At 42.2% G+C, this 22301-nt stretch overlaps 1 protein-coding gene across 1 annotated transcript in view; it reads right to left on the bottom strand.

The window, feature by feature from the left end:
* Nucleotides 1–22301, bottom strand: part of MANBA (mannosidase beta) — an 87314-nt gene that overhangs the window by 53406 nt on the left and 11607 nt on the right. Inside the window, exons 2-6 of the mRNA XM_084901793.1 lie at nt 21976–22070; nt 17128–17233; nt 16121–16291; nt 10105–10228; nt 1079–1254 (exon numbers count right to left, since the gene is read on the bottom strand). Coding sequence (XP_084757919.1) covers nt 1079–1254; nt 10105–10228; nt 16121–16291; nt 17128–17233; nt 21976–22070 — 672 coding nt within the window. The remainder of the gene's footprint in view (nt 1–1078; nt 1255–10104; nt 10229–16120; nt 16292–17127; nt 17234–21975; nt 22071–22301) is intronic.

Here is a 22301-nt window from a genome sequence, read left to right as displayed (position 1 = left end):
GAGCATTTGTATCTATTTCTCATAGAAATTCTAGATTCTAAACCATATAAATCTCCCTCCCTGTAATAGGCCAAATTATATCAATACCTAGGTGATAGTTACAAATCAACATGTTAGGAGTGTTACATGGATTAGTATGCCAAAAGGGAAGGGAAATAAAAAAACACACAGGAGCCGAAACCGGTTTGGCTCAGTGGATAGAGCGTCGGCATGCGGACTGAAAGGTCCCAGGTTCGATTCCGGTCAAGGGCATGTACCTTGGTTGTGGGCACATCCCCCAGTAGGGGGTGTGCAAGAGGCAGCTGATCGATGATTCTCTTTCATCATCGATGTTTCTAACTCTCTATCCCTCTCTCTTCCTCTCTGTGAAAAATCAATAAAATATATATATTTTTTAAAAAAACACACACACAGGAAAATGTGGAAATTCAGTAAACAACTCTTCCCATTTCTATCACTCAAGCTCACATTTCTTCCACATTCGTTAACATTTAGAATTGGACTTTGAGGCTGACTCTTGTTTTAAGCCCAAAACAAAAACAAAAAAATTGTTTTGTGTTCTTACTTTATCTGAAGAGTTACTGAATGCTGATTTGCTCTATCCTCTTCTATTCACAATGATCTATTAGAGGAATTTTTAAAAAGGAAAAAGAAAAGGTAAAATCTAGCCTACATCTACCCATGAAAGATTACGGAATTCGAATTCTGCATGTAAAACAAGCACAAATACTCAAAATAATTTACAATTACCAAAAAAAAAATAATCACTACATTTAAATATAATGCTTACCATGTACTTTGGATTTAGAATACTGCAAAAAATTAAAATACACTGACTTCTTGAAAAAAAAAAAAAAAAAAAGAATACCAAGTTTAACACATATTTTCCATTTCTAGATCTCAAAATCTGGGGAAATCATTCCATAGCTTGCACATAAACAAAATATATGACAGGTTAAAAGTAAAGAAGAAAACTAAAAAAAGTACATTTTTCTTTAACTCAGACCCTTCTTTTAACCATTTCTTTTGAATAATACTGCTTTTTATCTCATGCTTCTCAGGAAGTGCCATCATTCACCTTGTTAATTTTCACAGAGAGTATAATAATCCTTTTCCCAGGCCGAAGTTTAATGCTGTATGTCCGCTGTGTTTGCAATTTAGGTATTTCTATGATCACTTGACCAGGGACTGGCTTTGAGCTGATAACATCAAAAGAAGACTCTATTTTGAGATTCCACTGCTGGGCATAGTTGTCTAAGGCAGAAAAAGAAGAAGAAAGAAAAAATGTATATATAAAATATGCTTGCCGAAACAGGTTTGGCTCAGTGGATAAAGTGTCAGCCTGCGGACTGAAAGGTCCCAGGTTCGATTCCAGTCAAGGGCATGTACCTTGGTTGTGGGCACATCCCCAGTGGGGGGAGTGCAGGAGACAGCTGATGGATGTTTCTCTCTCATCGATGTTTCTAGCTCTCTATCTCTATCCCTCTCCCTTCCTCTCTGAAAAAAAAAAATCAATCAAATGTATTTTTTAAAAAGATGCTAAGCATTATCCCTGCACTCCTTAGGGTTCACTGAAGACAAGACCAAAGCAGCCCCTAAAATAGTAAGTGCTCCACAAATGCTGCCATGATACCGAAGTTCAGTGGAAATTCTCTTTTCATCTTCAGTTTAACCCTTTATTCTAGAGAAGAATAACTAAAAGTATACATTTTACACATACTCTACTCTAAAAATATTAAAGATGCAAGGAGAGAGCAGGCGGGAGGAGGAGCTGTGAGCAGCTCTGCAGGGCGAAGCTAATCATAAGCCATAAAAATATGCATAAATAGGGCACAAATAGAAAATTGAGAATGAAAAGACAGCATAAATCTTCCAAGGTTGATCTACATTTGTTCCTTTCTATAAAGTAAAAATTCTGAGGGTTTTAAGCCACCTAAAAAAAGGTATAAACTTAGATGTATTTGAAGTAATCAAACATTAAAAAATAGAAATATATTTTAAGTGTAGATCATCTATCCAAAGGAATATTTATGAAGAATCTTCTATGTGCCATGCACTTTGCCGAATGATGGGAGTGAAATGGTGGACCAGGATGAACTTGGCCCTCCCCTCATGAGCTTAGTCTAAAGGAAGTGCGATAATCCTAGGATGGGAGAAGTAAAAGGTTATTCTGAGAAGATAGTCACAGGAAAGAACACCTGACTTACAGTGGGTGAGGGGAAGGCCTTTCTGGGAAAGCAGTATCTCGCTGAGCCCAGCAGGATGCTGTGGCGGATAAGTTCAGAGGAAAACAGCACGTATTCTGGGCATGGCAAACGCCGCAAATGTAAACAGCCTGTGAGCGTGAGCTTAGGCAACCATGACACTGAGAAGGGAGAGCAGCACAGCGGAGGAGGCGAGCAGGATTGGGCTTCTGCTGGGTCCTGTGAGGAGCCTGGCAACTTCACACCAGACTCTTGATTCCAATGATTACAGGCTGTTGCTGTTCCTTGTGGTTAAGCCCCTGTCCCAGTGTTCGGCAAACTCATTAGTCAACCGAGCGGCAAACCGTGGCTCACTAGATCAATGGGGAGCCATTGGAGATTTTTCATCGGAAAGGGTAACATTCTCAGATTTGCTCAGGAGGGGCCCCAGCACAGCAGTATTACCAGGATGCCAATGGAAGAAGCAGAGACACGTGAAATTTCTACCTTTGTGAAAAGGAAAGTTCCATGTGGGAAATCCAGGAACGGAGAGGAGGAAAAGAAAAAGGGGGAAGGAAAAAAAAAAAAAAAAGGAGGAAACAAGGATGAAGGGGACTGAAGGGGAAAGTTATGGGGAGAAAAGATGAGACAGCTGCCTAAGAAATGGAATTTGGGAGTGGAGTTTGGGGATGGGGCAGCATGTTACAAGGGGGTTGTGAAGTCGTGTGTTAAGTTAAGTATGGACACTATAACCCCTTGCTCCCTCACCCATTTAATTTACATTGTTTGTTTCCTATCTCCAGGATTAGATGTGTGCGTGAGTTTGGGGTTTTAAATGCCAACGTAGAAAAGTGGGCCCATGCTTTTGAGGTTGCCCAGGAGAAAGCAGTGACAAAAATACCCAAAAAGGCAGGATGGGCAGGGTGTCAGAACCACCAGTGAACGTTCTCACTCTGCAGCCACAGAAAGGAGGCGCTGATGCACTTGAGTTTGTATGACTCCTGGCAAGAAATTAAGGTAGTGCCTATTAAGTGGCTTCTATTTTTCTTACTGAAGAAGAGGTGGGAGAAGGTTATCTGCTGAGAAATATCATAGGGACCCTTCTCCAACACATAGCAAGGGGACTGATAACTTTTCAATTTCATCAGCACAAGTTAAAGGCTTTACAACTGGCATTCCTTCCGAATGTAGAACCACATCAGACGTGTTCTAAGGATGACCCACACCACATCTCATCACTTGTATCTCACAACCAGCCAAAAGTATAGATGGATTTGATCCACACTGAAGAAAACCTAATCCCGGATTTAAGAAGTATTTTTACTTATTGACTCATTCTTAGGACACAAGTCAATAAGCCTTGAATTAGGTTTGTCCTGGCCCAGACAATTTTGCAGCTTATCCACCACCAGACTCCAAGTTTTCCTAAAACACAGCAAAATATATCAAGAAAGCTACACTTTTTAGTTAAAGATGCTTTTCTCCTAGTAAGTATATATAAGTAAGTCTCTCAGTTTTCCCTTCATGGCATTTTTATTGTTTTTAAATAGAAGCACACACTCCAATCTGACCCAAACTGAATCAGCCAGCACCTTGAACTTGGACTTCCCAGCTTCCAGAACTATGAGAAATCCACTTCTGTTGCTGAAGTCCCCCAGCCCCTCGTACTTTGTATGGGGACCTCAGCAAGCTAAGACAACGGCCATGCTCATTCGTTTACACGTTGGCTCTGGTGGCCTGGGCACACCAATGGCAGAGTCGAGTAGTTGCAACAAAGGCCATGTGACCCAAAGAGCCTGAGATATCTATTACCTGACCCTTTACAGAAAAGGTTTGCTGCCCTGGCCAGTGTGGCGCAGTTGGTTCGGTATTGTCCCGTACACTGAAAGGTTGCCGGTTCGATCCCTGGTCAGGGCACACGCCTGGGTTGCAGGCACGATCCCCAGTGGGGGACTGTGCAGGAGGCAGCCAATCAACGCACTGCCTTGATATCAATGTTTCTCTCTCTCCTTTCCTCTTTCTCTAAAATATCAATATTCTTTTTTTTTTTTAATTTGCTGATCCTTACTCAAGAATATTTCCCCAAAAAGATCATTCTAATCTTTCTTTAATATCTATGACAAAAACCTCTGCCTGACAAAACAGGCTTCCCTTCTTGCTAGCCTTGACTATGATAGTCATTCATTACTCTGATTTGAAATCCACTTTTAATTTCCACCTGAAGATTTAAGGTCTGCCCTCTAGGCACCTCCTACCAACCAGCAACCATCAAGGTCAAGCAGGTTCCTCTGCTGCTTCCATCACTTCTGCGGTGCAGAATGAGCAGCCTGTAAGGGCCTCTGGACAAAGGGTGCAATCCCCAAAGAGCTGGCAAAATTCCACGTCTTCTACCATGGAGAGTTCTTAAGTAAGTCGGCACTCCTCTGGGGCTCATCCTGCTACCGCCCTTCACTGCCACTAAGGCTGTGGAATTAAAAACTCAGTATGAAGATGCACAAGCCTATTGTGTCATCATCTAATTCACCTTGCCAACATACTGTTCCCTCTCCTCTTCTTCCAAAAAGGACTCAACCCTTTCTTCCAGAAACCATGGAGAATTCAAGTCGTTTAGGTTCACAAAGCACATTTAGAGTCTTCAAAAATCAATATTTTTCCTGGTATTATCTGTTTACTTGCTAATTTTAAACTAAATAAAATCATATTTCCTGCCCTAGCTGGTTTGGATCAGTGGATAGAGTGTCAGCCTGAGGACTGAAAGGTCCTGGGTTTGATTCTAGACAAGGGCATATGCCCGAACTATGGGCTTGATCCCCAGTAGCGGGTGTGCAGGAAGCAGCTGATCAATGATTCTCTCTCTCTCCCTCTCTCTTCCTCTCTGAAATCAATAAAAATATTTGTTTAAAAATTATTTTTTTTAAATCATATTTGCTAGTTAATGAGAGAAGCCTAATAAACGATGACCCATTTCCAGAATAGAGCTTCCTATCCGATCTCTCTTTAAGAATACCCCAGCACTCAGGAAGTGGAACACAAGGTCATTTAAAAAATGGGAAAAGTACTAGGCAAAGAGAGAGGAAAGAAGAAAGACTCTTAAATGGCATCTGGTGCTTAAGAACTGGCAGAGAAATGGAAGAACATTCAGGTCAGCTTGGGATGGATCTGCAAATGTTGGTAGATTGCTTTGTATTATAGGATAAAAAAGAAGGCGCTTCATCTCGTTGGGGCGAAGAGCTCTTCAGTCAGCTGCCTTGATTAGCTTCGCCCTGCAGAGCTGCTCACAGCTCCTCCTCTTGCCTGCTCTCTTCTTGCACCTTTAGTGGATGATGAAAAGCCGTAGTGAAATGGCAGTCCTGCACACGGGGAGACACAGTGACACAGCAAGCTGAAAGGACCGAGCCGCAGAATGCTTACACTCCCACGGAGGAGAGGCTCCTGGGCTGCTGCTGGATGAGAGCACAGGCTTCAGCAGCTGCCTTTTGGAGCGCTCACAGCTTGCATTACCCAGGAAAGCAGGTCCACAGCGCTTCCCCTTCTGCACTGAGCAGTCAGGATCTCCTTGCCTGCTCAGCAGGACGCAATCCTCCAAGATGAAATCCACCAGGCAAAACAGACACAGAACAAAAGCCTCCCCCCAAAAAAACACAAAGATACATCGGTAAATTCCAGAGGGGAAAAAACCATTTTTGCAACAAGACAGCTAATGAAAGAGGAGATTATTCAAGCAACCTACCTACCCATAAAGGTATTTTCAAAGGTGAACAGTGTCATTTTTATGAGTAAAGTAATTCAATGATGAATGAAAAAGTGATTCAAAGTGAATGCAAGAAAGAAAAATGAATTGCACCCAACAGGGCACTAAGCAAGACAGGCAAATCTCTGTTCTTTTGTGGAATTATGTTCCCTGTAGAAAGGTGTAAGCAAAGGGCAGTACCAACCTTCAAAACAGGCTTCTATTGTGCAGCCAGGGTAGAGCTGAGAGTGAGGCTCGCTCTTCAACTCAAGGCTAAGTCAGAGAAGGGAGAAGGGGTGCTTTAGGCTGAGGCAGTGGTCAATTTGAAGAGGGTGGGAAGGCAGTGAATGGGAGATGTTCAAGCACAGCTGAAGAGGATTCACATGCTGAAAACATCTCTATACTATATTTCCTGACTGTGGTAACAAAAGATTAAACAATGAAGCATTTCATCAGAACATCTATGATAATAAAAGCAAAATATGCTAATTAGACCACAAGACCTTCCAGATGACCACACTATGACACTCATTGGTGCCAACCCAGCCAAGGCGGGTGCGATGCAATTGGTCGGGGCCCGGCCACTGCCCCATAATCACCCCGCAGAGGGAGGCCCAGGCCACTGCCCAGCGGGGCGATCAATCAGGGGGGCTCCACGATCGCCCGAAGAGAGAGGCCCACCCCACCCTTGTCCCTAAGGGCAAAGAACAATAGAACCTTACTGGGTTTCCATGCCTGGTAAAAAGCATCTGCCCACGGTCAATCTTTCACTGTTTGCAATACTGAAAACATAGGTGCCCTAAAACAGCTACTGCTATTTAAAACCTGGTTAGAATATTTCAGGGATAAGGATGAATCATTCAAATAAATATTCTCTAAAGAGGTCTTTAAAAAAGTCACATCAATGAATCAGTACTCTTAATACCTAGAAAAGTGACAAGAGCTAAGACAGTGGTCGGCAAACTCATTCATTAGTCAACAGAGCCAAATATCAACAGTACAACGACTGAAATTTCTTTTGAGAGCCAAATTTTTAAAACTTAAACTTCTTCTAACATCACTTCTTCAAAATAGACTCGCCCAGGCCATGGTATTTTGTGGAAGAGCCCCAATCAAGGGGCCAAAGAGCTGCATGTGGCTCGAGAGCTACAATTTACCAACCATGGATCATACTTCAATTTTTTTAATTGAAATCTATAAAAGTAATCAGAAATATAAGAATCACTACTTAATATGCACAGGGCACATCTTCTGAACAGGAACCATATTTTCTCTATATAAACTGCAGTCATAAAACATTAGAAATATAGTTGCTATGAGAAACTGATTATATGAATTTAATTAAATTGTAAGCATCATTAAATTAATTGATTTAATTCCAATAAAATTCACCGAGTCACTAGTGACTAATAAACTGAACCCTAATGACTCATATTCAGGAAGAAATGTTTAGCCTCATATTTTAAAATGTTAAACTAAAAAAATGTTATTCAAATTTTTTCAGGTATCAGGGTCTCTGGAACTCAGTATTTTTTGCTAACCACCTCAAAAACACTGATTAAGCTTCAAAACTATTAAATAAATACCTTTTTACCAAATCAGACCCCTTCTTAAACTAGACCTTATTATACACAGGGTGGGACAAAAGTGGTTTACAATTGTTAGTATGGAAAATAATACAATCTACACTAAAGAAAAGAGAAACATGGAAATTGACCATACCTCTGCTATACCACCAGCCATGCTCACCAACCAATCAGGAGCAAGTATGCAAATTAACCCAACCAAGATGACTATAACCACGGAGTGAGCAGGAGGCTTGGGTTTCCCCAGCAATGGAGGAAGCCAAGCTTCCCGCCCGCTCTGGCTGGCCCTGGCCTCCGCTCAAGGCTACAAAGTTTCAATTATAGAAGATAAATAAATCCCAGATACCAGGGCCTCTACTTGAGTTGCTGGGGAAGGGGGGGGGGGGGGGCGGCGGGGGCTGGCCTACAAACCACCACAGGCCCCTCACCCAGGCTGCCCCATGCTCCAAAGGAACCCCCACCCTGATTGGGGACACCCTTCAGGGCAAACCAGCCAGCCCCTACCTGTGCAACAGGCCTCTATCCTATCTAATAAAATAGTAATATACAAATTGACTATCACTCCAACACACAAGATGGCTGCTGCCCTGTGGTCAAAGATGGCTGCCCCCATGTGGACATAATATGGCTGCCACAAGATGGCCAGCAGGAGAGGGAAGTTGGGAGGGACTAGGCCAGCAGAGGAGGGAATTTGGAGGCAACTGGGCCTGCAGGGAGGGCATTTAGGGGCAGTCAGGCTGGCAGGGGAGCAGTTAGGCATCAATCAGGCTGGCAGGGGAGTGGTTAGAGGGTGATCAGTCTGGCAGGCAAAAGCAGTTAGGGGCAATCAGGAAGGCAGGCAAGCGAGCAGTTGGGAGCCAGTAGTCCTGGCGTGTGGAAGTGATGTCCGACTGCCTGTTTAGGCCCTATCCTACCGGTAGAATCACGTCTAAACAGGCAGTAGGACATTCCTCAACGGGTACCAGATTGGAGAGGGTACAGGCTGGGCTGAGGGTCAAACACCCCCATGCACAAATTTTGTGCACCGGGCCTCTAGTAATTAATAAATAATAAACAAGAATAATTGTTTTAGTCTAAACCGGTTTGGCTCAGTGGATAGAGCGTCAATCTGCAGACTGAAAGGTCCCAAGTTCGATTCTGGTCAAGAGCATGTACCTTGGTTGCGGACACATCCCCAGTGGGGGGTGTGCAAGAGGCAGCTGGTCGATGTTTCTCTCTCATCGATGTTTCGAGCTCTCTATCCCTCTCCTTTCCTCTCTGTAAAAAATCAATAAAATATATTTTTTTAAAAAGAAAGAAAGAATAACTGTTTTGAGTACTCACAACTATAAGCCTCCTTTGCTCCACCCTCTAAACTGAGAAAAACTTTGAATAGGGATGGGGAAAAATGAATTATTATTTGAATTTCGTAGCCTGACTCAGTTAGGGTTACACCTCTGAAGAATAGTTTGAGAAGCACTAGAGAGCTAAAACAGCCACATTTATAGGTGCACATTAAATGAGATCTTTTAATACCTTTTTAACTTTAAAAAATACCAGAAGCACCAAATGACCTCCTCAAATATCAATTATTTCTGCCTTTAGGAAACACAGATTTGGTTCCACTGAACAGCAGGTTCGTTTGAACAGCAATCTAGACTTGCCAGGACCTAAAAATAGCAGGACTCCTGTACTGACACACCACGTTCTTGCTTACTGACGCCATCCCGTTAGGCCTGCACGGAACTAACTGAGCATCAAGCATCGTCAGCTACCATGGAAGACGCACCTTCGTTCACCCCGATTTCCCCCACTTCTCAAATCCTCACCGGTCTTTGATTTTCTGAACGACGGGGGGGGGGGGGGCTCCCATCCCACAAGACCATGACACAGTCTGTTTGGTTTGGTAATCGCGTGTATCTCCTCTCTCTCTGGCCCAATCCACACGGGAGAATGAGATTCTTTCTTTCCTATGCCAAACAAACACGGTGCTGGGCAAAGCAGTCAACAAATATTTGACCAGCTCCTAATTGATTCCCTGACATCTGTGAGGTTCCTGAGCTTTTTATTCAATGCCTCTTTCTTGTGAGTAGCTCCTTGAATGGACTAAGTAGTACACTGCGTCTTACAAAACGTACTTGGCCTTCCAGTTTATTTTTAACTCCTAACAAGGCTGGTGCGTCATGGTCTTCAGAGGAGAAACTGTGCCGTGACGGGAAGTCAGACCGACCCTTTCAGCAAACCAAGACCTCGGCAGGGCGGCGTGCGGAAGGGGCCCGCGGAGGAGGCGGGAAGGAGCACAGACCAGCAGGCCCACTTCTTTCCGGAAAGAGCACTTAGCTCAGGAGAACGAGAGCTCATCGCACTTTCGTTCACTTCTAGCTTCCTTTCTTTTCAAGACACGTTAAAAGGTATCCGCCTGCAGACCTGCCGGCTTTACAGTGTCCATGTTTATGACAAATCCCAGTTTGTACACATTTTTCACTTTTTAGAATAAAATGCGTCACAAGATTTTCAAAAACAAGTCTCTGAAAAGTAAATCCGTACATTCAAATCGCAAACCCAATTCTTGCAACACAAAGGAAGCCCAGAAAAGGAAAGTGAGAAGTCACATGTCTCAGCTTACCGTAGGTAGGGGAGAAGGTGAAGTAGTTCAGGTGACAGATATCATAGGCTTTGATGCTGACACCCTTCCAGATGCCCTGCGTGGGGAAGGCAGGGCCCCAGTCCCAGCTAAAGGAACACTGCTCCTGTAATGGCACGAGGGGAAAGGAGGTAAATTCTGATTACCATGAAACTTAAACGTTGTTTTAAAAAAAACCAAAAAAACTTTCCTTTTAAAAATAAGTAAGAAAGGTTAAAAAAATGTTATAAAAGTCAAAATGTTTGCTAGAGCTGCCATAACAAAACCGCATAGACTGGATGGCTTAACCAACAGACATTTGTTTTCTGAGAGCTCCAGAATCTATAAGACTCCAAGATCTAGGTGTTGGCAGGGACGGTTTCTTCCGGAGCCTCTCTCCTGGCTCAGAGACCGTGCCTTCTCACTGTGCCCTCGCACAGTCTTTTTTTCCGTGCACATGCACACATCCCTAGTGTCTCTCTGCCTCCAAGTTTCCTCTCCTTGAAAGGACCTCATTCATATTGGATTAGGATCTACCCTAATGGTCTCACTTCACTTCTCACTCGCCTCTTTAAAGACCAGATAGGATTATATTTTGAGTCACTGAGGGTTAGGACTTCAATATTTGGGGAGATGAGCACAGAATTTGGTGTGTGTGTGTGTGTGTGTGTGTGTATTGTGTGATATTTATCTTTCTCAGATTGGCTTATTTCACTTAGCATAACATTTTCCAGGCCCATCCAGGCTGTCCCACAGGGTAAAAGGTCCCTCTTTTTCAAAGTTGCTAGTATTCCATAGTGTAAATGTCCCATTGCTTTTTTATCTGTTCATCTACTGATGAGCACTTGGGCTTTCAAATTTTAGCCATTGTAAATGACACTGCTATTAGCATAGGGTTCATAGGTTTTTTTTTCCTTCTGATTAGTGGGTTTTTTTTGTGTGTGTTTGTTTGTTTTGTTTTTTTTTTTTTTTTTTTTTTTTGGGGGGGGTGTTAGGATATATTACCAGAAATAGAATCACTAAGTTAAACAGAAGTTCTATTTTTAATTTTTTGAGGCAACTCAATACTGTTTTCCATAGTGGTTGCACCAATCTGCATTCCCACCAGAAGTGAACTAGTACTAATTTCTATTTCTAATTTTGAAAGCAAAAAAAATTATTTTCAAAAGACAATTAATTACAATGTGTGAGACATTGAGTTTGGCTTTTAAAAAGGAACAAGCCTCAGAGGAAGTACTAAGATCTTTCCGAACACGGCCTGGGGATTTGGCCAAACTGTTCTCATTTCAGTATTATTTGCTAAGTGCTTTATTCATCAGAGACAGAAATCAATTTGTTTCCAAGACAGGAAAAAACAAAGAATTAAAACCATTTCATGGCATTCCTATCTGTTTAAATTCACCACATAAATATCAGATTCTCATGTTCAGAATGAAACCCATCTCTGGGATATTTATTGAAGAGTTTGTAAATTCAGATGTGTAATTTTATTAGGAATAGGGAGGAAGAGGAAGGCAAAAACATTCAATAGCTTCTATCGCAGACTATTTGCTCCATTAAGGGCTACAAGTCACTTATAGTCATAAAACCTCTCCAAATAAAATTTATTCAAAATATTTGTAAAATATTCACTTATTCAAAAATACTTGTAAAATGCTTTCTATGAGTTAGGCTGGGCATACATCGATGTACAAATCAGACACAGTCCTTGTGCTTGTAGTGTTCACAGTACAGCAGGAAATTCCGGCTCTGAATAAATAATCACAAATACAAAGGAAACAGACAGGGAACGAGTGGGAGGAGGAGATATCAAGACAAGATTTTCTGAATAATTGCGACTTTTATATGGAGATTTGAACGGTGGGTCCCACCTGTCCAGTGAGCTGAGAGGAGAGGGAAGTGAAATATCCCCTTCAAAAGTAACAGCACGTGCAAGAGAGTGTGGTACCTTCCAGGAAATGAAGAGAGAACAATGGGAGAGAGGGGAGTAGACTGGAAAAGTGGTTGTGGGCAGACAGAGCTAAAGAGCTCTAGACTGTAGCCTAAAGGCAATGAGAAAAGGTTGAAGAGTTTTTTTGTTGTTGAAGAGTTGTTGTTAATCCTCACCCACCCGATGATGTGTTGAGAGAGAGAGAGAAAGAGAGAGAGAGAGAGAGAGAGAGAGAGAGAGAGAGAGAGAGAGAGAGAGAGACATCGATGTGAGAGTAAACGTTGATTGGTTCCTCCTGTACAGGCCTCCGCCAGGAATTGAACCTGCAAACTTTTGGTGTGCAGGTGACACTCCAACCAACTGAGCCACCTGCGTAGGGCTAGAAAACCGTTGAAGAATTTTAAGAAGGAAATGCTATAATTTTTGTCTGAAAAGAACATTCTGGCTGATGCGCGGGAAATTAACTGGAGGAAGGCAAAGGAGGTTGCAGGGATACGAATCAGGTGACCGGGCAATATTTCATGCAAGAAATGATGACACACTGAACTCAAGAATGGCAGTAGAAATGGAGCGTGGGCAGACTGAGAGCCACTGAAGAGTTTTAAGTGACATTCCCATCGTCAAAGGGACTTAGTTGTAGACTGAAAGAGGGGGAAAATGAGAGGGAGGTATCAAAAATAACTCCTAGGTTTCTGGCCTGAGCAGCTATCCTGTATGGTATTCCATTCAGCAAGATAGGGCGCAGTGGGAGAAGGGCTTAGATCTCCAGGGCAGTGCTGGCACACTGAGCCTTGGGTCCATATGAATCAGCCAAGTGAAGATGCCAAATAGACAGCTGAATATCGGGTCTGGAATTAAAGAGGTCCAGACTGAAAATACAATATTAAGAGTCACTGGAGCCCAGCTGGCATGGCTTAGTGGTTGAGCATCAACTTATGGTTCGATTCCCAGACAGGGTAGATGCCTGGGTTGCAGGCTCAATCCCTAGAGTGGGGCATGCCTATCAATGATTCTCTCTCATCATTGATGTTTCTATCTCTCTCCTCTCCCTTCTCCTCTGAACTCAATAAAAATATTTTTAAATATGTCACTGGAAATTCGATTGGTTATTGAAAACATGAAGATAAATTAAGTGAAATAGACTAAGGAGGGTACAAAGTAAAAGGGAAAAAAAAGTATCTAGAACAGAGAGAAGACTGCAGAGTAAGACTTTTAAGAGGAAGCTTGTCTGGATAAAGAGACTTAGCAGGAATGGCCAGAGATGTAGATGGAAAGCAAGAAGGATGATGTGGAATATTCCAAAGAGGGCAGGTGAGGTGAGAGGTTCCCCACGGTCCATGCTGGTCAGAGAAGGGAGCAGAGATAAGAGGAAACTTACACTGGTGCAGAGAAAGCAGATGGGTCAAAGAATAGATGCAGAGTACATATCCTCATTATATCCACCCCCACCTCTGTCCCATTAACTTTATACACTGAGTGGCCAGATTATTATGATCTCTGAACGCATAATAATCTGGCCACTCAGTAATATATATATATATATATATATATATATATATATATATATATATATGTATGTATGTATATGTATATGTATATGTATATGTATATGTATATGTATATGTATATGTATATGTATATTTGAGGCCTAGTGCATGAATTTGTGCATTGGTGGGGTCCAGCCAGCCTGGCCAGAGGGAAGAGACATGGGCAGTTGGCTGGTCTGCCTGCAGGTCGAACACCTGGTCGAGGGGACAATTTGCATATTAGCCTTTTATTATATAGGATGTACACTGAGTGGCCAGATAATTCTGTGTTCAGAGATCATAATAATCTGGCCACTCAGTGTTAAACTAAGCTGAGGCATTTTGTCAGTTACACACTTACAGGTCTGTAATTACAGAAATAAGTCTCCAAAATAAATAATCTTACGATTGGAATAGCTGCACAGCACCTTGGAGTATGGAAAGTGCATCTACATTAACATTTCAGAGTATCTTCAGAACAATCAGGAAGGAAGGGAAGGGATTAGCTCCATACACAAATGATGGACTTGCTTAAGATCCCTCTGGGTTTGTAAAGCCAGAATTCAGATCCAAAATGCCTGACCTGGTCTCCACTCCAGGCCTCTGCCCACTGGGTCAGGTCAACCTGGCCCAGAAACACCAAGAGGCAACTCATTTGCTGGCAAGTTGGCCCCACGTTTAGTTCCACGCACTATGAGAGCAGAAACCTGGGTCTGATTCCTGGTATCAGTGATGAAGGATTTTGTTCTCTCTAGTTAACTTGAAAGCGTGGTTTAAATGCCACAAAGTGACCAGCGGGTAGAAGTAGATGTAGATATAGGTAGAGCATGTAAACTTTTCACGTTAGGATCCAGGAAGTCCTCATTTTGAGAGAAGGTGAAAGATGGAAAAGGAGAGGGGAAAGAGCAAACTTTAGGATCAAAACCGCTGCGCCATCTGAAGCCAAAGGCAAAACACAAACGCTGGTGTTTAAGCAGACGTGTACGTACACAAGTGTTCATGGGATGCCTGACTGCTCGGGCACACACTGTCCAGCCACAGCCGTGTGCACTCATGGCCATCGGCACAAACCTGGGCGGGTAGAGTCAAAGAGATGGGGGTATAGTTTTGGCCCTCGTGCCTATCTTAAGGACACGGGAGTGAACGGTATGTTATCCAGCCTACAGAGAGCTGCTTAACGTAACCAATCAAATTTATTAACCTATCGAAGCCGCTGAAAAAATACGCTTAGTATCTTCACACTGAACCCAGTGATTATGTTTGTCGTTCAAATTAAAGGCCACCTCATCAAAACATTTAAAGTAGAATTCTCATGGAATGCAGTAATCCCACTTCTGGGTATAGATTTTTAAAAATTGAAAGCAGGGTCTCAAAAGAGATATTTGTATATCCGCACATAGCAACGTTATTCAAAATACCCAAAGGTTGAAGCAATGTCCATTTACAGACAACTGAATAAACAAATTGTGGTCCATACATAATGGAATATTATCATGCTTTAAAAAGGAAGGAAATTCTGACATATGCTACAACATGGATGAACCTTGAGAACATTATGGTAAGTGAAATAAGGCAGTCATAAAGCAAATACTGTATGATTCCACTTATATGAGGTACCTAGAAGAGTCAAACTCACAGAAACACAAAGAATGGTGGGAGTCAGGGGCTGGCAGGAGGGGGAAATGAGTTATTTGTGAATGAGTATAGAGATTCAGTTTTGCATCATGAAATAAGTTCTGGAGATTGATTTCAAAACTATGTGAATATGCTTTGTACACTTAAAAATTGTTAAGATGGTAAATTTTATGTTACATGTATTTTACCACAGTTAAAATAATTTTTAAAAAGCTAAATATCACATAGCATACTAATCCAACCATAAACTAGAATCAATCCAAGTCATGTAGACGGACATCAGACTCAGAGAAAAATCCTCTTATAACTTTTGTTATCTTTTTTTGTATTTTATTAGAACCTACCAGTAAAATACAAGAACATGTCAGCAAATATATTGCCCTAGCCAGTTTGGCTCAGTGGATAGAGCATCAGCCTGCGGGCTGAAGTGTCCCAGGTTCAATTCTGGCCACCGGCATATGCCTAGGTTGTGGGCTCCATCCCCCATAGGGAGTCTACAGGAGGCAGCCAATCAATGACCCTCTCTTATCATTGATGTTTCTCTCTCTCTACCTCTTCCTTCCCCTCTGAAATCAATAAAGAAATATATATTTAAAAAAAAAAACAACACACAAATATATTAATATTTTCAGAATGCTCCCTAGTAACAAGAATCACTAATAAATATGAGCCTTACAGTCTGGTGAAGAGTTTAATAAATCTAAATGTTGAAAAATAATTTGTAAAGTTACATTACCAGTCACCTATTTGACTTCTTTTTATAATGTCACCTAAGTTCTGACGCATGCGTCAAGGAAAAAAACTGACAAAGACAAAAATTCTCCACAAAAATTCATATACTCTTTTGGTTCCTTCTCCCCCCCCAAATCCCACTAAGGGGGCAAGAAAGGTTAAGATTAAGTCTCCCATCCATTTGCAAGACCATTACCTTTCGGATGAAGTTGACATGGCATTCCCCCTTCTGTACGCTGGGCGGGCAGTCTGGGGGCACCTCGTAGCGAATGTGAGCCCTGCTCTGCTGGGCCGCGTACAGCACCGGGGACTGGAAACGCAGCTCCAGGGAGTTTTGGGCTTGGATCACATAGGTCACATCAAAATTCTGAATTAAAAGGAAAGAACAAATGTGGAAGCAGCCTCGTGGGTAGCATTTTAGATATAGGCATATGTAAGATGGAAGAAGAGATGCATATAACAACCTAAATCTTTAGAGGGAGGCTTTTTGAAGGAGAAAGCACTTTTCCAAAATAGTCTATCTAAGTGGCTGACTTTGAGTTATCTATCACTGAGTACATTCTCCTGCCCGAACATGGATTTCTAGGTTTCTCCTTCCGTCTTCACTGACAGATGATAGTCCTAGTGAACAGGGCACGTCGAAAATATATTTAGCTCTGTAATGTCTGCTCTGGCTATTTGCATATGGCCTTGAACTGTCAAGGATTTCCTAGACGCTTCACGACAGCCTGACTCTTTGCTATAAATAGCATGCGTTTCTAAGTCATAACTTATTTTTGTTTTAGAAAGCCTACCATTGGAAGGGAAGAGAAATCAAAATATGATCTCATAGTGCCATTATTCCAGAAAGGAAGGAACATTTTCTTTTAAAATGGTGTGTCAATTGTCACTTCCCATGAAGCTCTGGATCACTGAGTGATAGAGAAGGGAACAGCTTTTGTTGAATACTCCCCATGCGTCAAGCACTGTGCCAATCATTTTATACGGTGAGCTTACTAAGTCCTCACAACGACTCCATAGGGTTTGCAGCATTTTCATCATCCTACAAATGTGTCAACTGGGAAATAAAGTAACTTACACAGTGCGTCAAAAAGCTTGTACCAGCCTGCATGGGCAAATATACACTTACCTTTCTCTACTCATAATAACAATGAACAAACACATACAACTGGGGATTTTTGCCTGATGTTACTTTGTACTTACATATCTTCTGAACATGTTGTTTGTTCTCCCAATAAGAACATTATTGAAAAAGACCTCTGAAACTGTATCCACGCCCTCAAAAATCAAAATTACTTTTTGCCATTGGCTGAAAAAAAAAGAAAAGATTGTTAAAACAAGATGTATAAAACATTAACTTAGATAAGTCCTTTTTTATTAGTTAAGAACTAAAGAGCCCTGACTTGTTTGGCTCAGTGGATAGAGCGTCGGCCTGCGGACTGAAAGGTCCCAGGTTCGATTCCGGTCAAGGGCATGTACCTTGGTTGCGGGCACATCCCCAGTAAGAGGTGTGCAGGAGGCAGCTGATCGATGTTTCTCTCTCATTGATGTTTCTAACTCTATTCCTCTCCCTTCCTCTGTGTAAAAAAATCAATAAAATATATATTTTTTTAAAAAGAACTAAAGGAATTGTTTCACAGAAAATGTACATCCTTAATAATCAGTTTCCACTGAAATCTTCAGAAGTATTAATTTAATACATTTTTATATTGAAGATGCTTATCTTCCTTCATAATATTCCAATCACCATAAAATCGTGAGAACAACTTACAATTTCCAAATTCACATTTTTTCTAGAGAGCTTCACAAAGTTCTTTTAACAACCAAATTAAATAATAGACACAAAACGTTTTCACACACTATTAAATTCGCTGACACTATCTAAGAGAACACATTAACCAACTAACCAGTGTCTATGAGTGAACATCATGTGATCAGCACTCTGCTAAGCCTCACGGGAAACTCCATCTCTTTAAGAAGACTGAGATGTGGTTGGCATTCAAGCCTAAAATCAAAGAGAAAACTCTGTGTCTTCTACTTTATAGTACAGTCTTGTTGGACAGACTACGGTCCTTTTAGAGTTTATGTTAGAAGGAAAGACTTTAAGAAGGAAAACAAGAACTTAAAGAGGAATAGAATAGAATAAACTGTGGCATATCCACACGATAAAATCTAATTTGACAATTAGAAGAAACAAAGTACAGCATGTCCTTGAATAATGTCGTTTTGTTCTATGTCATTTCATTATAACATTGAAGGGGGGGGGTATCAATTCTGCCTGAGGCCACCATTGGGCAGAGCGTGCATGTCCTCCCACACTGTGTGGGTTTTCTCTGCGGACTCTGGTTTCCTCCCACCTCCCAAAGGTGAACGGGTGTCTAGACTGTCCCAGTGTGAGTGCCCGGAGGTGGAAGGGCGCCCCAGCCAGGCTGGGTCCCGCTTGTGCCCCGAGTTGTCTTGAGAGGGACCCTGAACTGAAATTAGTGGTTTGGAAAAATCATGATCTTATTTGTGCTTATTTATCTTTGTTAAATGTATGTAGCGCTCCTATTTATCTCAATTTTATGAGGGAAGGCGCGGGGCGGGGCGGGTGGCGGGGGGGAGGGGGGGAGGGGGTTGGGGGGGGTGGGGGCGGGGGCGCGGCCACGGTAAGAGATCAACCGAAGAACGTATATGCATACATATGACCATAACCCATGGACACAGATGTGGGGGGGTGAGGGCATGTGCTGGGGGGTGGGGGCGGCCAGGGAGTGGTCAGTAGGGGAAAAAGGAGACTTATGTAATACTTTTAACAATAAAGAATTTTAAATTTTTTTAAAAGGCAATGACTGGCCTGGCCAGTGTGTTCAGTGAGTACCCACCTATGAACCAGGAAGTCACAGTTTGATTCCTGATCAGGGCACATGCCTGAATTGTGGGCTCGATCCTAGAGGAGGGGAGAGGGGGTGAAGGGAGGGGGGGGGAGAGGCAGAGCAGGGCACAAGGCAGCCAATCAATAATTCTCTCTCATTATTGATGTTTTTCTATCTCTCTCTCTCCCTCTCCCTTTCTCTTTGAAATCAATTAAAATATATAAATAAATAAATACTTTTTTTTAAAAAAGGAAGTGACATATTGTTAAGTAAGAGCACCATGGGAAAAATCAGTATTTTGGGAAATGAGTCTAATGTTTCTACACACAAAAGACTGGAAAATAAAAAGAGCAAGCAAAAAATTTAGTTAGGCAGTTTTGGCCTAATCCCAGGCACACACTAATAAAGGTATAGGCAAAGGTAGAAACTTGAAAATGAGGGATAAGAGGCTGAATCTAGAGAAATGCTAGGGGAAAAACTGACAGGACTCAGAAACAGACTGAATATAAGGGGATGAAGAAAAGGAATGATGAGACAAAAATACCTTAGGCATTGAAGATTGGGAAAATGGGGTTACGTTAAGAGAAACAATGAGGCTGTTAGAATACAAAGTAAAATTTAAGTGGGAAAGTCATTTGGTTAAATTCTGGATATGTTGAGTTGACTGTGAAAGAAGACCCTTAATAGAGGTATTTAAGCATTATCCTATACTTGAGGCCCAGTGCATGAATTCCTGCACAGGTGGGGTCCCTCTGGGTGGCCTGCAGGGATCGGGCCAAAACCCATGGTCCAGCACCACCTGCAGCTCCTACCTGCCACTCCTGCTCATCCCAGCCCCACTGTGCCTGCCATGGGCTTGGGCCCAATCAGTCCCAATCAGGAGAGGCTCACCAGTCATAAGCCCTGTGTCTGGCACCCTCCCAAGGGGAATGGCCTGTGGGATCAGGCTGAAACCAGCTCTCTGACATGCCCCAAGGGTCCTGGATTGCAAGAGGGCACAGGCCAGGTGGAGGGGCCCCACCTGTGCACAATTGGGCCAGGGAGGGACCACAGGAGGGCTCCAAGGCATGTCTGGCCCATCTCGCTCAGTCTCGATTGGCTGGACCCCAGCAGCAAGCTAATCTACCGGTGGGAGCATCTGTCCCCTGGTGGTCAGTGCACGTCATAGCAAGCGGTTGAGCTGCCTTAGAATATCAATAGCATATTACACTTTGATTGGTTGTTCTGCCGTTCAGTCTATTTGCATATTACCCTTTTATTATATAGGATAATAAAATCCTAATATGCAAATCAACCCAACAGTGGAACAACTGGTCGCTATGATGTGCATTGACCACCATGGGGCAGATGCTCAACACAGGAGCTGCCTCTTGGTAGTCAATCCACTCCCACAGGGGGAGCTCCGCTCAGCCAGAAGCCAGGCTCATGGCTGTGAGCATGGGAGCCTCTCCCACCTCTGCTGCAGATGGGTGGTAAGGAGCGAGGGGTCCCGGACTGTAAGAGTCCTGAACTGCGAGAGGATGTCTGACTGCCAGCTTGTGTCCAATAGGGCCTAAACTGGCAGTCAGACATTCCCTGAGGGGTCTTGGACTGTAAGAAGGCTCAGGATGAGCTAAGGGACCCATCCCCTCAAGTGCACCAATTTCGTGCATTGGCCTCGTTTGGAAATAAGAGCCTGGACCACAGTAACGCTAATATTGAGCACCGTATTCTGGCTTTATTTCTCTCTCTTTTTCCCCCCACATTTCTTTCCTTTAAAAAATCTTGCCTCTGCAGACTAGAAATAAACATATAATAATAAAAAAATGTTTGAGTCCAAATTTCAATGTCCAACAGTTCTGAGTCTTTATTTCTCTTTTAAAAGACAAGAAAATAATTAGCCAGAAAAGACCTATAAAAGGAACTGAAGCATTTTTTTATTTAGCAATAATAGTGATAGATATAATAGGGTTATATTCTGCTTCATAGACCATTACTGAAAACTAGAACATGCTTTTCCTCATGGCCTCACGAGATAATATGACACCAATGCAATAGTCTCAATAGCTGTTAATGCCACACTCAATAAATGCTGTACCTCTGATCCTACTTGACAATATTATAAATATATATGTTCTGTTGATTACTGTGAGCAGGGAGGGGAAATGTAGGTAAGGGAATTGACCAGGTCTAAGTGACTTCATTATAACCACAGAAAAAAATGACTAAGACAATTTTTTTTTTTAATCCTCACCTGAGGATATTTTTCCATTGATTTTTAGGGAGAGTAGAAGAGAGAGGAGAAGACAGAGAGAAGCATCAATGTGAGAGAAACACATGGATTGGTTGCCTCCTGTAGGAGCCCCAAACCAGGGCCCGGGCTGGGGAGGAGCTTGCAGCCAAGATATGTCCCCCTGACTGGAATTGAACCCGGGACCCTTTGGTTGCTGATGCTCTATCCACTGAGCCAAACCGGCTGGGGTAATTAGGACATAATTTCATCACTCACAATCCATGACACCATCCTCATATAAATCAAAATATAATCATATATTAACTTTTATAGTACAAGGCTTTGGTTGAACAACTCTCTGATACGCTACCTAAAAAGCAAGAGGTTAGCCTGGCCAGAATGGGGTGGTTGAATGTTCACTATGAACCAGGAGGTCTCGGTTCGATTCCTGGCAGGGCACAGGCCTGTGTTTCAGGCTTGGATTGCAGGCTCTGCCCCTAGTAGGAAGTGTGCAGGAGGCAGCCGATCAATGATATTTCTATCTCTCTCCTTCTCCCTTCCTCTCTGAAATCAATAAAAATATATTTTAAAAAAACAACAACAAGAGATCATTGCAGAGACAGGGGGTGGGGGGGAAGCTTAAATAATAAAGAAAGAAATACATAAATAAAGATTAGATATATAGATATACACTTAATGGCCAGATTATTATGATCTCTGAATGCATAATAATTTGGCCACTCAGTGTATATTCTATATAATAAAAGGCTAATATGCAAATTGTTCCCTCAACCAGGAGTTCGACCAGCAGGCAGGCCGGCCAAGCACCCATGTCTCCTAGGCTGGCTGGATTCCACCCATGCACGAATTCATGCACCAGGCCTCTAATACATATATATACTGAGTGGCCAGGTTATTATGCATTCAGAAATCATAATAATCTGGCCACTCAATGTACAGATATAGACATACACATATACATACTTAATGTCAAAGGGGATCTGAAATGCCTTGCTATAGGTCCAGTTATCCAAGGAGATCCATCTGTAGTTAAGGTCATTAAATCTGTAGTAAGGATCCTGTTGATAAGAATTATGGTAGATGATTAAATATGCAAAAAATAAATTAATTAAACATGAAATAAATAATTAACAATAGCTACTTATCACTTAAAAATGAATGAACTCTTGGCTTAGGAGTACAAGCATTTCACATGCCAGCAAATCTCATCCTCAAGGCTAAAGCTCCAACCAGTTAAGAAACAAAGTGAACACGGCATTCCTATACTAAAAGTACTAAAATGCGTGTGT

This window comes from Pipistrellus hanaki (genome assembly GCF_964339955.1).
Source record: "Pipistrellus hanaki genome assembly, chromosome: 1".
NCBI lineage: Eukaryota > Metazoa > Chordata > Mammalia > Chiroptera > Vespertilionidae > Pipistrellus > Pipistrellus hanaki.
The sequence above is the reverse complement of the archived record's forward strand: the minus strand, read 5'-3'. Positions and strand labels throughout refer to the sequence as shown.